At 45.0% G+C, this 20,157-nt stretch overlaps 1 protein-coding gene across 2 annotated transcripts in view; it reads right to left on the minus strand.

Moving 5' to 3' along the window:
* Positions 1–20,157, minus strand: part of abs (ATP-dependent RNA helicase abstrakt) — a 70,228-nt gene that overhangs the window by 41,748 nt on the left and 8,323 nt on the right. For both annotated transcript variants that reach the window (XM_077643151.1, XM_077643146.1), the window contains exons 5-6: positions 14,865–14,925; positions 6,022–6,139 (exon numbers count right to left, since the gene is read on the minus strand). In XM_077643151.1, the coding sequence (XP_077499277.1) occupies positions 6,022–6,139; positions 14,865–14,925 (179 nt within the window). The remainder of the gene's footprint in view (positions 1–6,021; positions 6,140–14,864; positions 14,926–20,157) is intronic.

Genomic DNA, 20,157 nt, shown 5'->3' on the forward strand with positions numbered 1-20,157 from the left:
AATGCAGTAACATTTCATCGATGCTGAGATTGTACGCGCAAGGCTTTGCAGCATGCTTTCGAAAAACTGCTTCGGCTGACGTAACCACTGTCGAAATGATTTTCGGAACTCACTCACGAGAACACGGTCGGTACAGAGAATGAGCTTTCGCCACGCTTCCAGAAGAGTTCCGTCCTGAGGCACCAAAGAGGGGAGTGTTGCGCACTGTCTGCTCCAGCAGACAACGCGTTACTCGGGTCGGAAATCAAGGTATTTGGACAGAAAGCCATATGAAAGCTTCTACCTGCTCAGAATTAGGTGGCTAAGTAAATAAAACAGGCATACATAAAGTATGGGGTGTCTGAATGCTGAGAGAGGTCGCAAATGTTCTCTGCGTGAGCCGCTGCTCCACAGAAAACCACACAGAACCGGTGGAGAGGATAGCCCGCTAGTGGCAGTACTCACTTCTGGTCACATTAAGTGGCCGCTCTCCCACCTCAGCGCGCCTGTATCGTGGTAGCACCTCTATTTCTTCCACCGTGGTCCAAATACCTCCATTTCTGACTGCAGAGAGACGTGTCGTCTGCTCGAGCAGACGATGCGTGGCGCTTCGCTATGAGCACCGAAGGCGCGCACAGCGATTAGTTGCTTCGTCTCGCCAATTAAAGAGCCACTTCATGACATCGTGCCACTGACAGCAATCCTTGATCAGGCGATTGGCGGTTCAGCTTAACAAGTATATCGTGCAGGACCATCTTATGTATTCCCTTCGACTGTGACTGCGGAAATGCGCTTTCATCCACTTACTTAAATTTTCTTTGAATTTGGCTACAGCAAGAAATGCATAATTATATATCAAATGGGCAAGAAGCTTTTTGCGCCTGGCTGCCATAGCGGCTATGTGACCTGCAAGGAGCAGGTATCATTCTTTAGCGCTCCCAAAGACGGAACTCGCCTGGAAGCATGGCGAAAGTTCATTCTTCGTACCGACTATGAGTGCAAAAAACATTTCGACAGTGGTTGCCTCAGCCGAAGCAGTTTTTCGAAAACATGCTGCAAAGCCCGATGCATACGCCTCACCATCAATGAAATGCTTGCACTGCATTCCATGCGCTGAGCCCAAGGAGAATTTAAAAGCGCATCTTCTAAATTACTGCGTTGCAATGAGGACGCGACAATTCAGCAAACAAAAAACATCTGCCAGCAAAGTCGCACCTCTTGAGAAAGCTGAAGCTGGGACTGAGGCGCCAAATGTGAAAAATGACCTCTGTGCAGACAGCTGACCTTCGAGTAATTGACTGAGGGCCCATCTCCCACGGTTTGTACAAGGTGTCAAATTTCCAGTGGCGTGCGGTAAAGCGAAACCGGACAACTACGGAGCAGCTTTGTGAAAACTGAGGGCACCGAGGGCATGTGCTCGCTGATGGTTGATACGGCCCAAGCTTGCCAGTATATACGTCGTCGGCCAAAGAAGCCAATCATATGCGGTGCTGGTTGTCTTTATTTTTACACTTCTATATCTTTTTAGTTTTTGAAGTTCTGATTTATGCATTCAAGTACACAGATGCTGGTTTCCTTAAACAAGATCAGTGATCTGCTTACAATATTTGACATTACTTTCTCAAGATTAAAAATAAGAAATAGCGAGTACAAAGTGTCCTCTGGTTATTACATCATGTTTACAATTCAGAGATCGAGTGATACACCCTTCGGTTTGTATCGTAACACGAGACGCATGACAGCTGGAGCAAAGCACAGCAGTGTAGGCCTTCACCAGCTGCACTTGCACCCCTCTGAATGCATGTTACTCAGTGCTCACTTTAGTACTTTCAATGAATGCCATTATGTTGCCTGTGTTTCTCCTAAACTTCCAAGCTACAGTTACAATGCAAATATGCGCAGAGACGGCAGCTGCTGGCACCATCAGTTAAGCGATTACTCATGCGGCCTCGAGTCGCACTATAGCCCAGAATGTGGGCAGAGATAAATGGGGACACCCAACCAAACAAGAGTCGTTTAAAGCAGGCGAATGTCATATGTATCGAAATCAAGCGCCAGTGTCAGGCGCGCCCATAGACACACCCGCAAAACGAGCGACAAACTAGGCCCCCAGTATTGGTGCTGCCCCTTGCGGCTCCGCCGTGCATAGAAGCCGCACTAACTGGCCGTGCTGTCAGATCACCTCTCTTTCTTCCACCGTGCTCCGGAGGTTACCAGAAGTTTCCTGTTGCATTGTCGACTGCTTGCCAGGGAATGTGACCGCCACAGTAAGTGAGCAGGGTAAACGGTGCTCAATTTCAATTTTCATAGCGGAATCGATTTTTACACAAATTAACGCTTTTGATTAATTTTTTTTGACACATAAGCTCATGGAGCTCCAGGCATCTTGCCGGGAACGGGCACCTATGCAAGGTGCGTACTACCCGCAGCTTGGCCAAAGTTGCCCGCCCCACAAATAGGTCGACTCCGCATTACATATCGACCACCCACCGTCAGATAGCCGTTTTCGAAAAAAAAAAAAACAAAAAAAACGTGATTTATATGCAGCAATACACAGTGCTTCGGACAGAAAACAAGAGAATTCTGCATCGTTCTAACATGAACATCTGTCTGACTGAAGAATGCCTCAAGTAAAAAAAAAATAATGGAGTGGCCAGCGGCTGCTTCCGGAAGGCGGGAATTTGTTAAATGTCTTGATGTTTAGTAGTACGCAAAACCTTGCACTTCCGCCATGAAAGCCACTCTTTGCAGCAAATGGAGTCAGTCTCATTCATTCTAGCAGAATTAACAGTTCTTCAGGTTATAAATATAACACGCTTATTATAGGTTAATTTTTTTTTAAACACCTTCTGGGAGTATTTATATTTTTGACCACAGTAAAGGTCTCACGATTTCAAATCACAGACAATCCGCCTTTTGTGTGAGGATGTGGCGCCGCCACACAGGAGCCACTATAAAACAGACTGGACAACGGCCTAGCAGAATGCATTGTGCTACGGGCTAGTGTATACTAACTGGAAAGAAGAAAAAGAGTGGCACAAAGTGCAGTGGCAGGTGACCAGAGGTAAAGTGACTAACAAATGCACATTTTGTGCAAGTACACCTTTGGAACAGCCCGAAAAATAAAGATGAAAGAATCAAAGGAAAGTACAAATCACAGGGCTGGAGTGAGTAGCGTTGTAAACAATCAGCGAACCAAGAGAGAGTTGGGGGCAAATGTCTCTTGAGTTGCATTCTCAATAATGGCGTTACAGGAAGACAGGCTGAATTGGTGTGCCTCTAGGAAGACTCAATACACACACGGACACAATGTCATCATTGATTGGAGGGATGACAGCACACCTCCCAACGATGACGCCAGCACAACTGGCATCTGAGTGTCGTCTCGCAGTGACAGGAGTTCAAGCCAGCAATGCCAAAATAGCCAGGGCGACCCAAAGCAAGCAACAACATTTCATGTTCCCACTTTGTTACTCGCCAGTGGTAAACGTTTCCCCAGCCCTTATACAGTACTTTAACCGGAGGCAGCCCAGTTCTGTCGAGAATATAAACCTATCTGCGAAATTCCTTAATGATGCGATGGTGGAGAACTTATTCAGCAATTTTCCACACTGGAAATAGTGCACTGGTGTTGTATTGTCAGCAGTGACCTAAAATTGACGCTATTTTACATCGCAGTGCGAGGTCAGCAGGTGACTGAAGGCACGACCAAGAACTTCAACGACATCATTTGTGGAAAGCCAATAGTATATTCAGTGTAATGCAAGTGGTAGAATTTAGTTTTTGCTAAATGGATTGAAAATCAAATACTGGCCGCATCGCAGGATGAAAAGAGTGAGAAACGCCAAGCCAGTCTCGTAAACTACACAGGCCCTGAAACGCATTCCAACGGGCGCTGAAGCATTTTCCAGCAATGCGATCGTATCGTCGCTTCTTGTAGTGTTAACGCTCAGTGAAAGCAAATCTGTTGTTGCAAATGTCAAGACATTTCACCCAAGTGGGGTGCCACTTGCCTCTTTTATCAAGCAAGGAACATGCAGTTGCTTTCCCTAAGCAACTATGTAAACAAACATTTGCCTTATCGCGCTAAAAGGTAGATATTTATTCACGGAATATTGTCTTGAAACATTCCTTTAGCTAATTCACAATCTGCTTGCGAAGCAGGTCGTAAAAAGAAGCTAGAAGCAGGTACTAACAGCAGCAACTACCCACATGTATGGAAGCTGGAGCAGCCGCGTCACCGCAGCTGTGGGTGGAGCCAAGTGAGAGGATTCGGTTTATGTGTGTTTAACGTCTTAAAGCGACTCAGGCTATGAGGAACGCTGTAGTGAAGGTCTCTGGAAATTTCGACCACCTGGGGTTCTTTAACGTGCACTGACATCGCACAGCACACGGGCCTCTAGAATTTCGCCTCCATCGAAATTCGACCGCCGAGGCTGGGATCGAACCCGCGTCTTTTGGTTCAGCAGCCGAGCGCCATAACCACTGACATACCGCGGCGGCCCAAGTGAGAGGCGATGGCTATTGAATTAGAAGAGGACAGCGCAAAAAACTGCACGGAACACAACCGAAACACAGAAAACAGACAGCAGCCGTCCTGTCTTCTGTGTTTCTGCTGTGTTCTGTGCAGTTTTTTTGAGCTGCCCTCTTCTGATCCAAGTGTGAACCAACTAGCCCAAACAAATTTTTGTCTATGGCTATTGGTTGAGAAACTTCTTTCTGGGCAAGTTGGTGCATATCAATCTTGTAAATAGATTTTGTGCAACAGATGCAAGCAGACACAGACCATGAGAAAGACGCACGCACACTTGTGTCTGTGCTAAATCTATTTACAAGACGGTTAAAGTGACCGGCAGGGCGCAGCAACATCCCTGAATCTGATTTTGTATCGTCTGCTACACAGCTGCCGCCACTTAGCTGGCATTTCTTTGCTGAGCAATGAGAATATGCGAGAGCTTTTTCTGCAGCTCAACTCTTCGCGAAGTGTTCAGCGTCACTCACATGTTGGTCACTGCTAAATGCACCTGAAGACTTGGCTGTGGAGACGCCGTTTTGGTTGTTTCCCATGTGCTTCCTATGGGAGCGACGCAGAGAAACGTCGTCCAAATCATTTAAGACTCCACTAGGGTTTTGCAGATGTGCAGATCACTCGTGCAAAAGGTGGATTTTGACATCTGTCCAGTTCTGACTAAAACGGAAGCAACTTCTTTTTCAGTGCACCTTGCCGCATGCTCCATTTACAACCCCGTACAAGTATGCATGTAGTTTATCTCAGCTCAACACACAATTATCTATACATAGCCTGGCTGTTGATCCTACATCCTGGCCAATATTGCCTTGAGTTATGAATTATTATCCAGTGAAGGAAAAATTGCAAATTTTCATATTTTTGAAAAGCATGCCTAAGTTGTACTAGTATACGATTAATACAAAATTTGTCGGGTCGTCATGCATCCACATCGTAACTCAACACTGCTTTCAGGGTCCCAATCATACTTTTTTTGAACAACTCCTGTCACAAGAAGACGTAATTTAAAAAAAAGTCAGCGAATTTTAGACATTTTAATGTGCTCATGCTTAAATAACAAGCAGACGCAAACACACACTTGCTGAAGCTCCCACAAAATGCGCAGGTGCTTTGCAGTAGCCTAGTTTTGCACTGCCTCACTTCAAATGGTTTTAAACATTATTTTTTCAAGTCTCACCGCATTTGTCGACGCCCCCTTGTATAAGAGGATTTTACAGTTTTTAGACCACATCCACAATCATGGATTCAGCACCAGAGGGAGACACCATTTTTATGAACTAAAAACAGCAAAAGCCATACAATGGGACTTTGAAATATCCCAAAGTTGACTGCGATAAGCTGGAACTTTCAGCCCTTCATTACAATTTCTGGAAACAGTCAATAAGGATGCTGCTTACCCATCCAATAACACTTAAGATTTCCTCAAGCAAAACCACATTAAATGCCTTTATAAAATCTAGCAGTATGCAGCCTACATGATTCGTAAAATGAAATAAAAAAATATTTCTGCTGACCTTGAAGGTGGTGATGGGTGCTGGAATACCCTCCCCCTCAACTAGGATTCGGTACTTCTGGCGCATTTCTTCCTGCTGCTCAAGAGTCATGTTGGCTATGTAGGTCGGAGGATGCCACCTACAAACAAGGCCAAAAGAAACCTTTTCCGTCACTGACAACATCATGACACAAAACATGAAGCCAACCCAGGCACAACATCATACTGCAGCTGTCGATGTACTTTGTATAATTCTGGAGATCATTTTTATTGCTCCCGATAGTTGTTGCCACAGCCAAAAACAACAGTGGTATCTCAATTCATGGTGTTATCTAGACTCAAAGCACTTTGCAACTACTTTGTCGCACAAAAGACTGCACACCACATATGTATTTTGTGTACCATGCCTTGGTACCCCTGCCACAGGCGCATACCAGAGAGGAGAACGCGCTCCTAGTTCCGAGTCTATTTCATTCCTCACCGCAAAAACAGTGTATACCCCAACGAAGTGCACGCGTGGTACAGCAACTTTACATTGGTGAGAGCAAAATCCTCTACACTCCGGAGGCACTTCACCTCCAGCGCGCTCAGCGGCTTCTGGCGACCTTCAACGGTGCCTAGCGCAGTATGGAACCATCTCTATTTCGTGCCAAGTGCAACGGCTGGCCCGACCAGACTGGTTCCTCCTCTCATCGGGGCTGCGCTGCTTCATGAATTTATGACAGATGGCGTGCAAGCATTCTGCGCAGGATGGAGAAATAAACAGCTTTTAAGTGACAGGTAAAAAATTGGAGGGGACACTTAAGCCCCGCCTTAAGGATATGACATTCTCGACTTTCCATTCCTAGATCCCTGGGAGTCCTCATACCACTCCTTGCACAGTGGTGCAGCGGTTAAGCAATACGCCACTGCCTTGTGATGGCAGGTGCTGCCACCGGTGGGGGCTTGTGCGACCCAAGTTGCTGTTTCTGAGCAACCTCTTGTAAGCAATCATTAATTTAATGGGCCCCTGCCTCGGTGTTCAGTATGCTCATAATCCGGTGGGCAAGTTCTGATGATGCCACAAGGTTACGTGACCTAGGCGGCCCACTAAGGTTGCTTCTCCAGAGATTTTTCGCTCACAACGCCGATGATGGCGCCAACACTGGACTTTCTGCAAAGCAGGAGCCTTAACACAGAAGGTAAGAACTGGGGTAATTCAATAGAAAAGAAGCTGACTGTAGAACTATATAGAAATTGGAAAAGGCAGATCAGGAAGGAATCATTCTATGACAACTCAAGAGACAGTGCCCTACTCTAGACCAGGGCTGTCCTAGAACGAAAAGCTACAACAAGAAATTTAACCAGGAAGATGACACATGTACAGTGTGTGGTAAATCTGTAGAAACAATTGAACATCCTATACTAGAATGCGGCGGCAGTTATGCAGACGTCAATTCAAGGTTTAGAGATAACGATAGCTATGTAAATGAATCTGTGGTAGAGGTTAGCAAAAGGCGACTGGAAGATTGGGGGCTCAAAAGCAGAGCGGTGACGTAAGGTTGCAAGTTCAGGATTAAAAACTGTACTTACAGAAAATGGTGAATTTATAGATTACGCAGGTAAATTTGACGGATTGCTTAAAGAAATAGCCCCTTCAGGCACAGTGTCCACGTATGTGGACACAACCTAAACCTGTTCATATTTTTGTATACACCGTTAACATTTTAACACACCCTGTCAAGTCTGTGGTGCCATCTCTTGCAGCTACAGCAAAATGTGTTTGTAAATAACAATATGCACATCATGACAATTTACGGAGGGGGACAAATAAGTACCTTTTATTTTTGCATGCTCTTTTCAAATGGTCATGAATGATGCAATTTACTATTCGAAATGTGTCAATAGGTTAATGTAGAAGCAGCACACCATAATGATGAAAATATCAAACTGGAGTTTTCTGGCTTCGATACGCCGTTTTTGGGCAAGTGCGGTATGGAATGTTCTTATTGCTAACAGGTTTTTCAAAGCCATGCTTCTACAAGAAGAAAGTTGGACACGAGTGCTGAAGTGTTCATGAAAATAGCCGGTGGAGATGTCTCGGACAGAGAGTTCTCCAATTATGAATCAGAGGAATGCCAAAGCAAAAACACGGCAAGCTGAATGATATTGGTTAACTGTGCACAGATTTTCTAATTCTGCAATATTTCATCTAGGAACCAAATACTTGCAGCTCCGTGTATTCAGTGACAGTAGCAGCTCCTAGCACTTCGCCGGCTGTCAACAAAGATCCCCAACGCAACACGAGTGAGCAATGAAGGCCCACAGATGGTCGCAAAGAAGCCATGCAACACTGAGTTGCTGCCGACTAACACAACGCCCCATGATGGAAGCAACCATTGACCCCAACTTCTGAACACACCAAAAGCACAATTGTGCAGACGCAAAGGCTGCACATCCAAGAGCCGTGTTCGGTGCCGAAAATGCAGTTCTATGCCTGCCGTCAGAGAACAGCTGTTTCTATAATTCATGAAGTAAAGAATAATTCTCTAAAGCGTATATAGTCTCACAGCTAAGCAATTATTCAAGTTCAACGATCAGTTCGAAAAGACAAAAAGTGTTGCACTGTTTACATTCATGTAGTCGTTTTGAGGCGCTATGTCCACATATGTGGATGCGAATAAAATGTGCTCAATTGTGAAAATCCTTGTGTTATTTTTTAAACTTGACTTCTTTTTGGTCTACCGGACGTGATTTATGCAAAAAAGGGTTTTTCCTCCAGCAGATTTAAGTGGCGCCTGAAGGAACTATAAAGAAAAAAAAGGGTCGAGCATTGAGGCAACTGCCACCACCCTGTTTCAAACGGGACGCTACTACCTTTCCATCCATCCATCCCATCCAACCATCCAGCATGCACTTCTCTAGGCAGAGTTGATGCGCTGCGTCGAAGTGGTTGGAGTTTAGTCAGGCTGAATTTGCGCCTGGCGTGGCATCGCCCAGTCGTCGCTACCGACCACAACCGGCGCTTGCCCATGCGCCAAGAACGTCAGAGTCTAATCGTGCCTTTACAACACACTTTGCGAAAACACAGTTCGGTCTTTGGAGTTTGATGCCATTTCTGTGTACCCGCTATTTTACACTGAAGGCCAGCCTTGTTTAGGCATCATAAGTGTGTCTCGGCGGCAGCTGTTCATAGCGAGAGAAGCTCAAGACTGTATCCACTGCAGAAGAAATTAGCAAGAGAGCAGATGCAAAAAAATATGACGCAGATGAATCATGCATTTGTGACGTGACTGATGGAAGAAGACAGAAGAAGAAAAAGCCTTTCGAAACGGTAGAGACAGGTGATCGTTCAGTTAGCCGAAGAATGACATGCACCCCGCGCTCGAGATGATACTAGCAAAATTTATCGAAGAAAGGAGGAGTTGTCGCCACGCTGATTCTACAGAGCTGGCACAGATGGAAGCTATCAAGCTGGCCCTGGCACTCGACATACCATGGGTAAAGTTTCGTGCAAGCCATGGATAGCAAGCGCGGTTCATGGTCAGAAAAGGGTTTTCGATGCAGAGGCAAATGACCATGTGCCAGTGGTTTCCTGATGCATACAGGGAAAAACTGCTCAATTTTCAGCATTATGTGATCGAACTCGGAAACGCAGCTATTTGTTATCACAGGTTGGAAATGCACATCAAGCTCCGGTATATTTTAAGATGCCGATAGAAACTGCACTTGAGAAAAAGGGCTCGAAATCTGTTAGCGTCATTACTGGTGGGAACATAAAGCTGCACTGCAGTGATGTTGTGTGCTTTGGCCGACGACACAAAGCACACAACTTACGTTATGTTTAAGCGCAAGATGGTACCGAGTACACCACTACCACCAGGGACTGTTGTGCAGGCAGAAGAAAATTCCTCGATGAACAATGACCACCTTGTCATCGACTGGATACAAGCAACCTGGGAAAGAAGACCAGGTGCCATGTTGGCATGTCAGTTGATGCTGGTTTTGGACTATTTCTGGGGCTACTGCACAGACGTTGTGAAAGCTTGGCTCGTGGAGAACAGTACAGGTCTCGTCATTATACCTGGCGGCATGATACCCTTGCTCCAGCCACACGACATCTCCTTCAACAAGCTGTTAAAGGCACACGTGAAGCGGCTGTATGCCCAGCAGATGGCCGATCGATGGCCTTTACGCCTTCACGCCAACGGGAAGAGTGCGAAGGACAGGCATTGCCTTGCTGTTCCAGTGGATCATAGATGCATAGATAGAAGCTTTAAGAAATGTGCCATCAGCAACAGTTTGGATGGGTCATAAGAGAGCGGCGATAAAGACTCAGATGACAGCAGTGGGAGCGATGACTGAGTGACAGAATCTGACAGGAGTAGCAGCACTGTAGCGATCTTTTTGAAATAAATTTGTTTTGAAAACAAAATGATCACCATCGTCATTGCCTAATCATACTTCTTTCAAGTAAGTATGCGGGTTATAGGCAAAGACATTTTTTTGTGAGGTTCGAAGTTAGGGGTGTGCGTTATATGCGCAAAAATATAGTAGCTGGTGTTAGGTCACACGAGGCATAAAAAATGATGGCAATACAACTGCTGAGATATCGCTTTTTGTCATTCCAGTTCTTGAAGCAGGGTGGTTTAAGCGTTGTAGTGAACTAAAACTACGTATATTGCAGTTTTTTTTGTGCCTCACATAATCTAAACACTAACTACACATTACAGCCATCGTTCGCTTGATGAAACCTAAACAGAAGACAGAAGAAATTCAAATATAAATTATTTAGCAGGATGAAAAGTTGGGCGAGTTGGTAAAAGTGCATATCGTGTTTTGCTTGCGCCTTCTGTCATTCGTCCATTTTCCATTTGTAACATTCCACCTAATATGTATAACTTTTTAGCAGTCCTAGGCGAATAGCATGTGGTGATCTATGTACCATAATGTCTAACGCATCATTCGGAAGAAGAAAACGTGCAACTAAAATTAGGTGTCTACCGTTTTCAGAGGCGCTGAAATCACTGCTTTTGGAAGTGAGGGAGATGCAGTCTGTGAATACCCTAACCACTTAGATGATATTGAAAGCAGCAAGTGTGACTTAACACAAAAGGTGAAGATTAGGACTCGGGAGTCTACGCCTGGACCTTCAGATTCAACTTGGTCCCTGGCTTGGAATTCCAAAAACTTGCAAGAAAATGGTGGTCAATGTGGTGTATTTGGCTGTTTACATCAGCTACGTATTTTATCACAAAGTGACTGAATAAGAATTCGCTACACTGAGAGGGAAGTTTATCTCGTTGAAAAGATCATTCATGTGACTGCGTGGGAACATACAGGATCTTCAAACAGGAAACTGCCAAAGAAAATATTTATGATAATTGTAGGGGAAGTTCTTTGTTGTTTGTGTCTTTGTCGTCCATCCGTGCACAAAATCGTGCACAAAACCATGCAGGCAGATTTATATCAAGGCAGTACTCCAGACATATCAGCATAACACACATAAACTGGAACCGCGACAGATAAGGCGCAAGAAGCAAAGACTCAAACTTCTGCATTCAATATACACTGACACGACAGGCATTGGTAAGGAAAAGTACTTCAAAACACCCGACTATATTTCTAACAGGACAGACCACAGTCTTTAAATACGGGAAATTACGTGCAAAACCAACTACAAAAAGTACTCATTTTCCACATACTATTTCCGACTGCAAAAAAGGTGCCAGCTGAAGTGAGTGTACATCGCAATGTATTTTTACGGCTAATCAATGATTTGTGAGTTTACTGTTCTTTCAAACCTTTATTTGTTGACCGAATGGATTGTTGCTCCCCCTTTTGTATATCTTTAATTTATCTTGATACATTAGTCCTGCGTGCAGACACATTTCACAGCACCGCCTGCCAACGGAGTGGAGTGTGGCTCGATTGCACGGAGGCAGCGCGTGGGTGCGCGTGGACGCGTGCCATCGCAGATAGAGCTCCCCTCCCCTAGCCACCCTACCTCCGCTCATGCAGTGCTGATGGACGACGGCGCGATAAAGCCCCGGAGCGCACCACTCTGGCGCCATCTATGAGTGAGCGCCGGTACTCTCGTTCGCTCGGTTATACCAGTTATACCGGCTCAACCCACGAACAGACACTTAAGAGCTGCTTTCTAAAATCGGCATGTTTTTTCGGCATTTCTGCCTTCACTTACTCTAATTCAATCAGTCAACTATCCATCTATCCGTCTGTCCGGCTATCAATCAATCATTCAACTATCCATCTATCCGTCTGTCTGGCAATCAATCAATCAGTCAACTATCCATCCATCCGTCTGTCTGGCAATCAATCAATCAGTCAACTATCCATCTATCCGTCTGTCCGGCAATCAATCAATCAGTCAACTATCCATCCATCCGTCTGTCTGGCAATCAATCAATCAGTCAACTATCCATCTATCCGTCTGTCCGGCAATCAATCAATCAACTATCCATCTATCAATCAATCAGTCAACTATTCATCTATCCGTCTGTCTGGAAATCACTCAACTATCCATCTATCCGTCTGCCCGGCAATCAATCAATCAGTCAACTATCCATCTATCCGTCTGTCCGGCAATCAATCAATCAATCAGTCAACTATCCATCTATCCGGCAATCAATCAGTCAGTCAACTATCCATCTATCCGTCTGTCCGGCAATCAATCAATCAGTCAACTATCTGTCTGTCCGGCAATCAATCAATCAACTATACATCTATCCATCTGTCCGGAAATCAATCGATCAGTCAACTATACATCTATCCATCTGTCCGGCAATCAATCAACTATCCATCTATCCGGCAATCAATCAATCAGTCAACTATTCATCTATCCGTCTGTCTGGCAATCACTCAACTATCCATCTATCCGGCAATCAATCAATCAATCAGTCAACTATCCATCCATCCATCCATCCACCAGCCACCCACCCACTCATACATCCATCCATCCATGGGTTCCGTGTCGTAGTTGTTGGCGTAGGTGGAGTAACATGCCACCTGACAACTGTGGCAGGTGGCGTGTCCTAGCAAATATTTTATTTCGGCACCAGATGTTGTTACTGCGGTTTGTGTTCATGTTTGAATACGTCAGTCAGTGTGACACATAGCATAACGTCCTGCAAAGAGCTTATGTAAGGCATACATAAGCACTTGTAGGCTATATTGAAACTATCTAATATTAGCAGTCTCTGGGTTTATGTCAGCACCAGGAGCTTGACATGCCTCACCCCATAGTAAGAAAAATTGAACATCAATTTTGACAGCAAATACCCTGGAATGCGTGCTCACTACAAAATGCGTTTACACGATAAGTGTTGGAAGATTATCATTTTATATGCTGTTGTGAAGCAAGTGTTCATGCATCATACCACCTCTAATGATTTTCATTACCTTCCTCCCTTTTGGTGGACGGACAGACTGCCCTGCCTGTGTTTTATGAGATACCACAGTCATTACTTTTTATTCTCCTTGCTTACAGTAACACATCATGATGTGAAATATACCAACTACGGCAAAGTTCCCAATCACTTTTTGTTTATTCTACAAAAAGAAAAAAATTTGGTTTCGTACAGCCTCAATTTGTGAAAATCAACATCTATTACACCATAGGCTCCATAATCTGGACATATACATGTGCACTGCGATAGTCAGCCACGCCTCCACACTAGCAACACTGCATTAACTCTTTCCTTAGCACACCTATTCAAATCGTTCAATTTAAACAATGGTGCACAATGCCCCATTCTGAGCAATCTGGGACACTTCTGGTAGCAAAAGGACTCTACTTCAATTTCAGAATCACTTTTTTTTCATCAGCTGCATGATGGAGTACTTTTAAACTTCGCATGAAACCTGTCAACATAGAGCAATCGCGGAAGCATGCTGCCAAAGGTGACGTCTTCTTTCCGCACTGACCCTGGTCAGCAGTGGTGGCAGTCTCGCAATTTCACAGTATCAACACTTGATTCTGTGGGTGCAAGCGACAGCTTTGTGTGAAAAGATGATGCAGCGCTCCTCGCGCCGCGCTCGGCTTGCAGAAAATGGCATGCGGAGCCGGACAAGAGAGGAAGTTGGGCTAGGCCGCCGCAGCGCGAGCAGAGCAAATAAACAGTTCGAACCTCAACACTGTCGGAGCTGGTTCTTCCTCGCCTTCGCTCCGACGGATCTGGTGACCCGGCCGTGGAAAACCAGCTCCAACAATGACATCCATTTGTCTTATTTTAGTTCAGACAAATCTTCTACTTATCAGAACATTTTGTTGCTCAGTCAAATTTTGCTCCTCTTAATGTTTATGTGCTTTTTCACACTCTCCAGCTTGCTATGAAAGGATCATAATGAATTAAAAGCTATCAGTTTTTTGATGAAAACACAGCAGCAACAAGAAGGCACTGCATGGTGAGCGATGCAATGTGCTGACAAATTCACAACACCACTGAAGTGAGACATTCTTAAAAAACAAATAAATTGATAAATGGCAATCAAACCATGAGTAAATATATTCCTTAAGGTTGGCAATTAAGTTCGGCAAGTCGCAACTTTCCCCAAAAAACAAGAAGCCGGAAGAGGCTTCCCTCCATTGCAATGGGTTCTTTTTTCAAACAAAACTTTCTTTTGCATCTTACAAGCCAGTTATCTTTGCAAGGGAGTAAAACACTGCCAGGGTGGCGCTAACTAGCACAGGACCGGGCTACCATTGTCCTGCTGTGCACGTAACCAGAGCTGACGAGGCCCCACCACATCTGCCTATAGCAACACTTTCAAGCCACCTTTGTCCATTTTGCTAACATTGTTTACATACTGCAAAAGAGGCACTGAATAGAGCGAGAGATCTTTGCTCACAACTGTGCTACAGCTTACCCTGTCTGTATAGGCTGGTCATATTGAATGCCTTTGGCCAACTCAGCCACACCCATGAGTGCTGGAAAAAAATACAGATGACAACCCATTAGGAGCAACCACTGCACATTACATGACCTTGTAAGATGGGGTGTGTGAATACTGAAATTTTTGAATTCGAATAAGAAGATAAACTGGCTTTGAATATCGAATTGATATCTTTTCAGTAAAAAAAAAATTATTTCAGAAAAAGATAAAACAGGCAAATGTTGTTTCCCTTATTTCTTTTTTTAAATAGTGTAGTCTTTGAAACTGACTTAAAAACTAGACTGACTCAGCACCGCATAAACAGCATGTTGTGTACCTAAATGGAAACTACTTGATTAGGCAGCATAACAGTACGCAACCTGTAATGTGGACATGCATAATGAGTAACGAACTGAAATACATGAATTGACACGACAGGCAATGGAACATGACGGTAGCAAAAACCTCATTCATTTGAATTTCAAGGAAAAGGAAGAAATGCCCGGATTATCTGAAGGTCGGTTTATAAAATCCCCCACGCCCCAAGGAAAAAAAAATGCGGAAATGTGAAAATGCTCAGATGCCTTGTGAAGAGGTTCCATTGCACAAATGCCAAAAAGCCCATGACAAGTGTGCAGTTTCGGCATGCTGGAAGAAGAACACATGTTGAAGAAGAGCACAGACATATGTTGAGGGGAACGCACACTGAAGAGGGCTTAGTCGGGTTGATGCATGCTGATGGAAACTGAACAGCACTAACAGACGGGTGACGTGTCGGTGTTGTTCTCTTCCATCGTGTCTGCCAGCGCTGTTCAGTTGTTTCCATCAGCGCACACTAACGTCGGAACAGCGAGGTTACTTTTAAAAACGAAATAGAAATGACCAGCGACATGCCAGTTGGCGTTCCATAGCGGCGGGGTGCTGGGTTCGGGTGACTGGTGAAGCTCAGATACTGATACTACATGGACAGGCAATTTTTTGGCCCAGCAACAGGGACCCTCCTACTGTCGTCACGCCTGCCATTAAACAAACTTAAAATGTGAACAGGTTACAATGCACCATGATCGCTTGCCCTGTTGCGACCCCTCGACACGCCCCTTCGGGAGCCTCATGCAAGGTTCCGCAAGTGGGCTTTCCCGCATATCATCGATGACAAAAACGAGATGGCGGAGCTCAAACTACACTCCTATCACGCGCGACGCAGAATCCCACATTTATTTCCATATTAAGTATTTGTGCATGGTGTATATTACCCCCCACCCATATCCTTTCTCCCTATCGCTCCCCCCTTTCTTTCCCTCTCCCTGTCCTTTTACTCCCGCTATCCGCAGCTCAGGTGCTTCAGGTTTTGATGGCAGATGCCGCAGCTAGCAACATCTTTTCCTTCCATTGTTATTTTATTATTAAACAGCCACTAACAACAACACCACACTAGCAGAGTTATGAAGGCGACAGGAGGAATGTCATGGGTGTGGGCATTAATTATGCAACACATTATAAAAGAATCAAAGAAAAAGCAGCATGCTTTTGTGTTACGATTGTTCGAAGAGGGTGGTTGGCCATGTTGTTCACATAAGGTTTCATGTGGGAAAGTCCACTAGCTGATGAATTTCGCATGAGGTCACGCCTACGATTGTCCACACGATAAATGTCAGAGACGAAAGCGAAGAGGAAGCATTTTTATTGCATCCTGGCACTTTAAACTCAATCCTTGGATAATTTACCCACACATTGTGGTCTTGCCATGGTCAAATTTATGAAAGTTGACGCAGTAACAATTGCTGACGAGTATTCGAAAATTTTCAAATATTCAAAAATTCTCAAAATTTCTTGAATATGAATCCTCAAACATATTTGATTCGTATTTGAAACTTCAAATATTAAAAAAATATGGCCAAGATGGCACACCCCTATCTGTAATGAGCTTGCACCGTAAAATCCAAAAACAGTTGCAAAAGTACCTATTCCGCATTAGGTTCCTACAATAAAGGCTTATTCATTAGTTCAGACTTCAGAGAACCGTGAAAAATATTCGAATTATCGAATGACCCCAAAAAACTGTCAGAAACAGCTACTTCCACCACAGCAAGTTTATGTGGTGAAAGACTGGGCAATGGTCGCCTGCTTTGTAGGTGAGAACTGTGCGGCAACGATTACTGCAGTGAAAGCTCTACTACTCGAGGTAAAACTCAGTTTCGCCTGGCTTTACGTGTTTGACCTTGAAGCCTGACCAAGGTCAAACCAAGCACACCCCCAAAGACTTGTATGACTGTGTCTTGCTGTGCATGGACATGATATGCCTGTATGGTATGGTCATAGCAATGACCAGCAACCACGTGACCAATGACCAGTGGTCACTTGACCTTTGACGCTTAGAGTATCACCATATCATATTGCCGTATTCGTATCACCTGATATGATGTCATAATGACATCACACTATTCTTCACTATAAACGCCGCCGGCTTTGCTTTCACTCACCTACTAGGTTCAGCCGGGTTGAACCTCAGCCAATTTTTTTCACAGTTCCGTCACTGCTTTACTGCATGCACAGCGTAAAGAGTGTCGAAGCAGAATAACTCTACAATGGTAAGGGCCTCTGCGGCATCCTTTACGGTGTAACATTGAAGTGGTGGAGCCCCCCTAAAAGCGACAGTGCTAGGGGTAGTAAGCTCCAGTTAGTTTCGCTTTCAGCTATTTCAGGACACCTAGTGACTGGAAGAGAATTCATGTTATAATTCCTACACATGAAGCTTTCGCATTTTATTTCTTATGCGCACAATAATTTGCCAAATTGAGCTTCTTTACAATTCATATGTTGTGACTCCTTCTCTTACTCTCCTCCATCGAGGCACAATTGTTTAGTATTCTGGACGGAACGAGAAGGTGCATGTGCGTTTGTGGCTGCTGAGGGTGGCGGAAGAGCACACCAGCGACACAAATTTCTGAGCGCATTCGGCAGTTCGCCACTCAAGATATACTCGACCATGGCACAGAGACAACATCATGTGTCAGGTGCTGCAATGTTGGGCCAGAACATTGGAACTAATTACTGTGCAAAGTTCTTCAGATTCCCAATTGATCAAAGGTGATTACAGCAGTGATATGCGCTCATGTTGCGAACATTGATGTAAACACCAGAAAATGATGTAACCACCCTGTCACATGAAGCAGCTCGCTTTACATCAGTATAAAGAATTTTAGTCTGCACTATCTTTACCAAACAGTGAGAGAAGGAAAATAAGAATGTAAGCAAGCTCTACACAAGCAACGCACGGTTATATGTGAAAAACAAATAGATTTTTCAAAGGAAGCCTGAAGTCCTGCTGGACACTGCAAAAAAACCTGCGACCTTACAGTACATTTCGAGTTAAATTACGTTTATGCTGTTATGCTCAATTTCTACTTCTCATGCACCGAATGTGTAGACCACAGTGGACAATGACATGCAATGTTTTTCTTGTGGTGTTTCATACCTGATGTGTAATATTAATGATTCTGATGGATGGTTCGAAATAACCTTGGATGTGATAAAAGACAACTTTTGGCAGGGCGCTTGTAGGTTTCCAGTTATTACGCCTGACGTCGACAAGCCCGGCAGATGTGACGATTTTGTTTTGACAAGCGTTCCACATTATCAAGTGGTGATGACAGGCAGAAAGAGAAAAGGCATTAAAAAGCTGGCTATTCAAAAGGTGCTTTTGCCCACAAAAGCAGCAAAGGAACTAGGTGGCAGCGAAAGCAGTGGGCATGCCTGGCACTACAATCCATGCGACTGATAGACGCGCTCTATTCCAATACGACTCAGGAATATCAGATAAGCATTGAAGGGTGGTTGCAAATTGACGGAACACTGCAGAGCTGCCAGCGCACCACTGCAATCATGGTAAACATTGAAGCCCTGTCTAGCACAGAACGCAAAAAAATAAGCTGCATTCGATTCACCTGTGGTTCACTGCACCACCTGCACCGGTTTATGGTGCACTGCACCAAAGCCTTCAATTCACAGCGCTCTCTGCACCGCCGCCCGCGATTGATTTTGGTGCAGCCTTGGTGCTGCTTTCGTGCAAGGAACGAAGGTACCAGACGCCAAGGAGGTGCAAAAAAGTTGTGCACGTGCTACGGCTTTCAGCAGACGACGCATGTTAGCTCGTAAATACTGAACGTTAATTGAGGGATGTTTTCGCTGTCGGCGACGGGTTCGATGTCATTCTGAGAGAAAATGGCGCTGGAACCTACATGACAGCAGGCAACTTTCTGTGTTTTGTGCTGTAGCGGTCATGTTAATTGTGACAGGCCGTCCGTGTGCGTGCGAGTTCACACGAAACTTACGGTGCAACAACGGTGTGAGGGCTGTTGGCAGACTGCGGAAAGGGCGATTCCGAGCGTGTTTTGCTACAACCGGCGCCGGTAACTGCATGTGCCTGCAGCGCTAAGCATGCAGGCTGCAGATGATTCGCCGCTGCCCAGCCATTCTGCTGTGGCTACGGAGACGCCGGGGCTAGCATGAAACAGCAAGGAAGACCTCTGGTGTTGCCGAAGGACAGTTTTTTTTTTATCAGTGCTTATAAAGAGCTAAATGAGCGAAGCAGGCTCTCGGCGGTGATTTCCGGGCGCCTTCCCCTAGGCGTCGGAAAATATGCAAGGGCCTTGAAGCACGCCAGAAGTTCTTCGAACGTCTCTCTCAGTGTCTGAAGAGCCTTGTGAATTCGTAATTGAAACAGCTTGCAACCACGCTTTTATACCACTTCGGAATTCGACTGCCGTCGGTCCAAGCAAGTGAGTTGCGGCAAAAGACAGCACGGAATTGGTTTCCTCGTATTCACTTTGGGAAGGGTATACTCCATAACAAGGAACTATGCGATGTCGTCGTCTTCGACCACGGCAAATCCATGGCCGACTCAAGTCTCGTTAGGTACGAAAGCGACCGCACACAAAAAATACACGTTTGAACTCAACACCTCCACGGCGAGCAGACCGAGCAGACGACAAAACCTGGCTGCACGCGCTCGATTGAAAATTGTCGCACATAAGGTGTGGCACTGCTGACGCACTGTACCTGCACCACTGAACTAGTTCCGCACCGCGCTGGCACCAGCGGAACTTTTTCAGGATTGGTGCCGTGAACCAGCACTGAATCGAATGCAGCTATAATAATAAAAGTGTCTCGTCGTGGCCTGTAAATGGTAAGGCCATAAGCTTGTAATGATGGACAAGGAGCAGCGGAAAAGTGACCTCTGCAGAACATTTGTTTTGCCTATATGTTTTCAGACACACTGTAATCCCCT

Source organism: Amblyomma americanum, chromosome 1 (assembly GCF_052857255.1).
Source record: "Amblyomma americanum isolate KBUSLIRL-KWMA chromosome 1, ASM5285725v1, whole genome shotgun sequence".
NCBI lineage: Eukaryota > Metazoa > Arthropoda > Arachnida > Ixodida > Ixodidae > Amblyomma > Amblyomma americanum.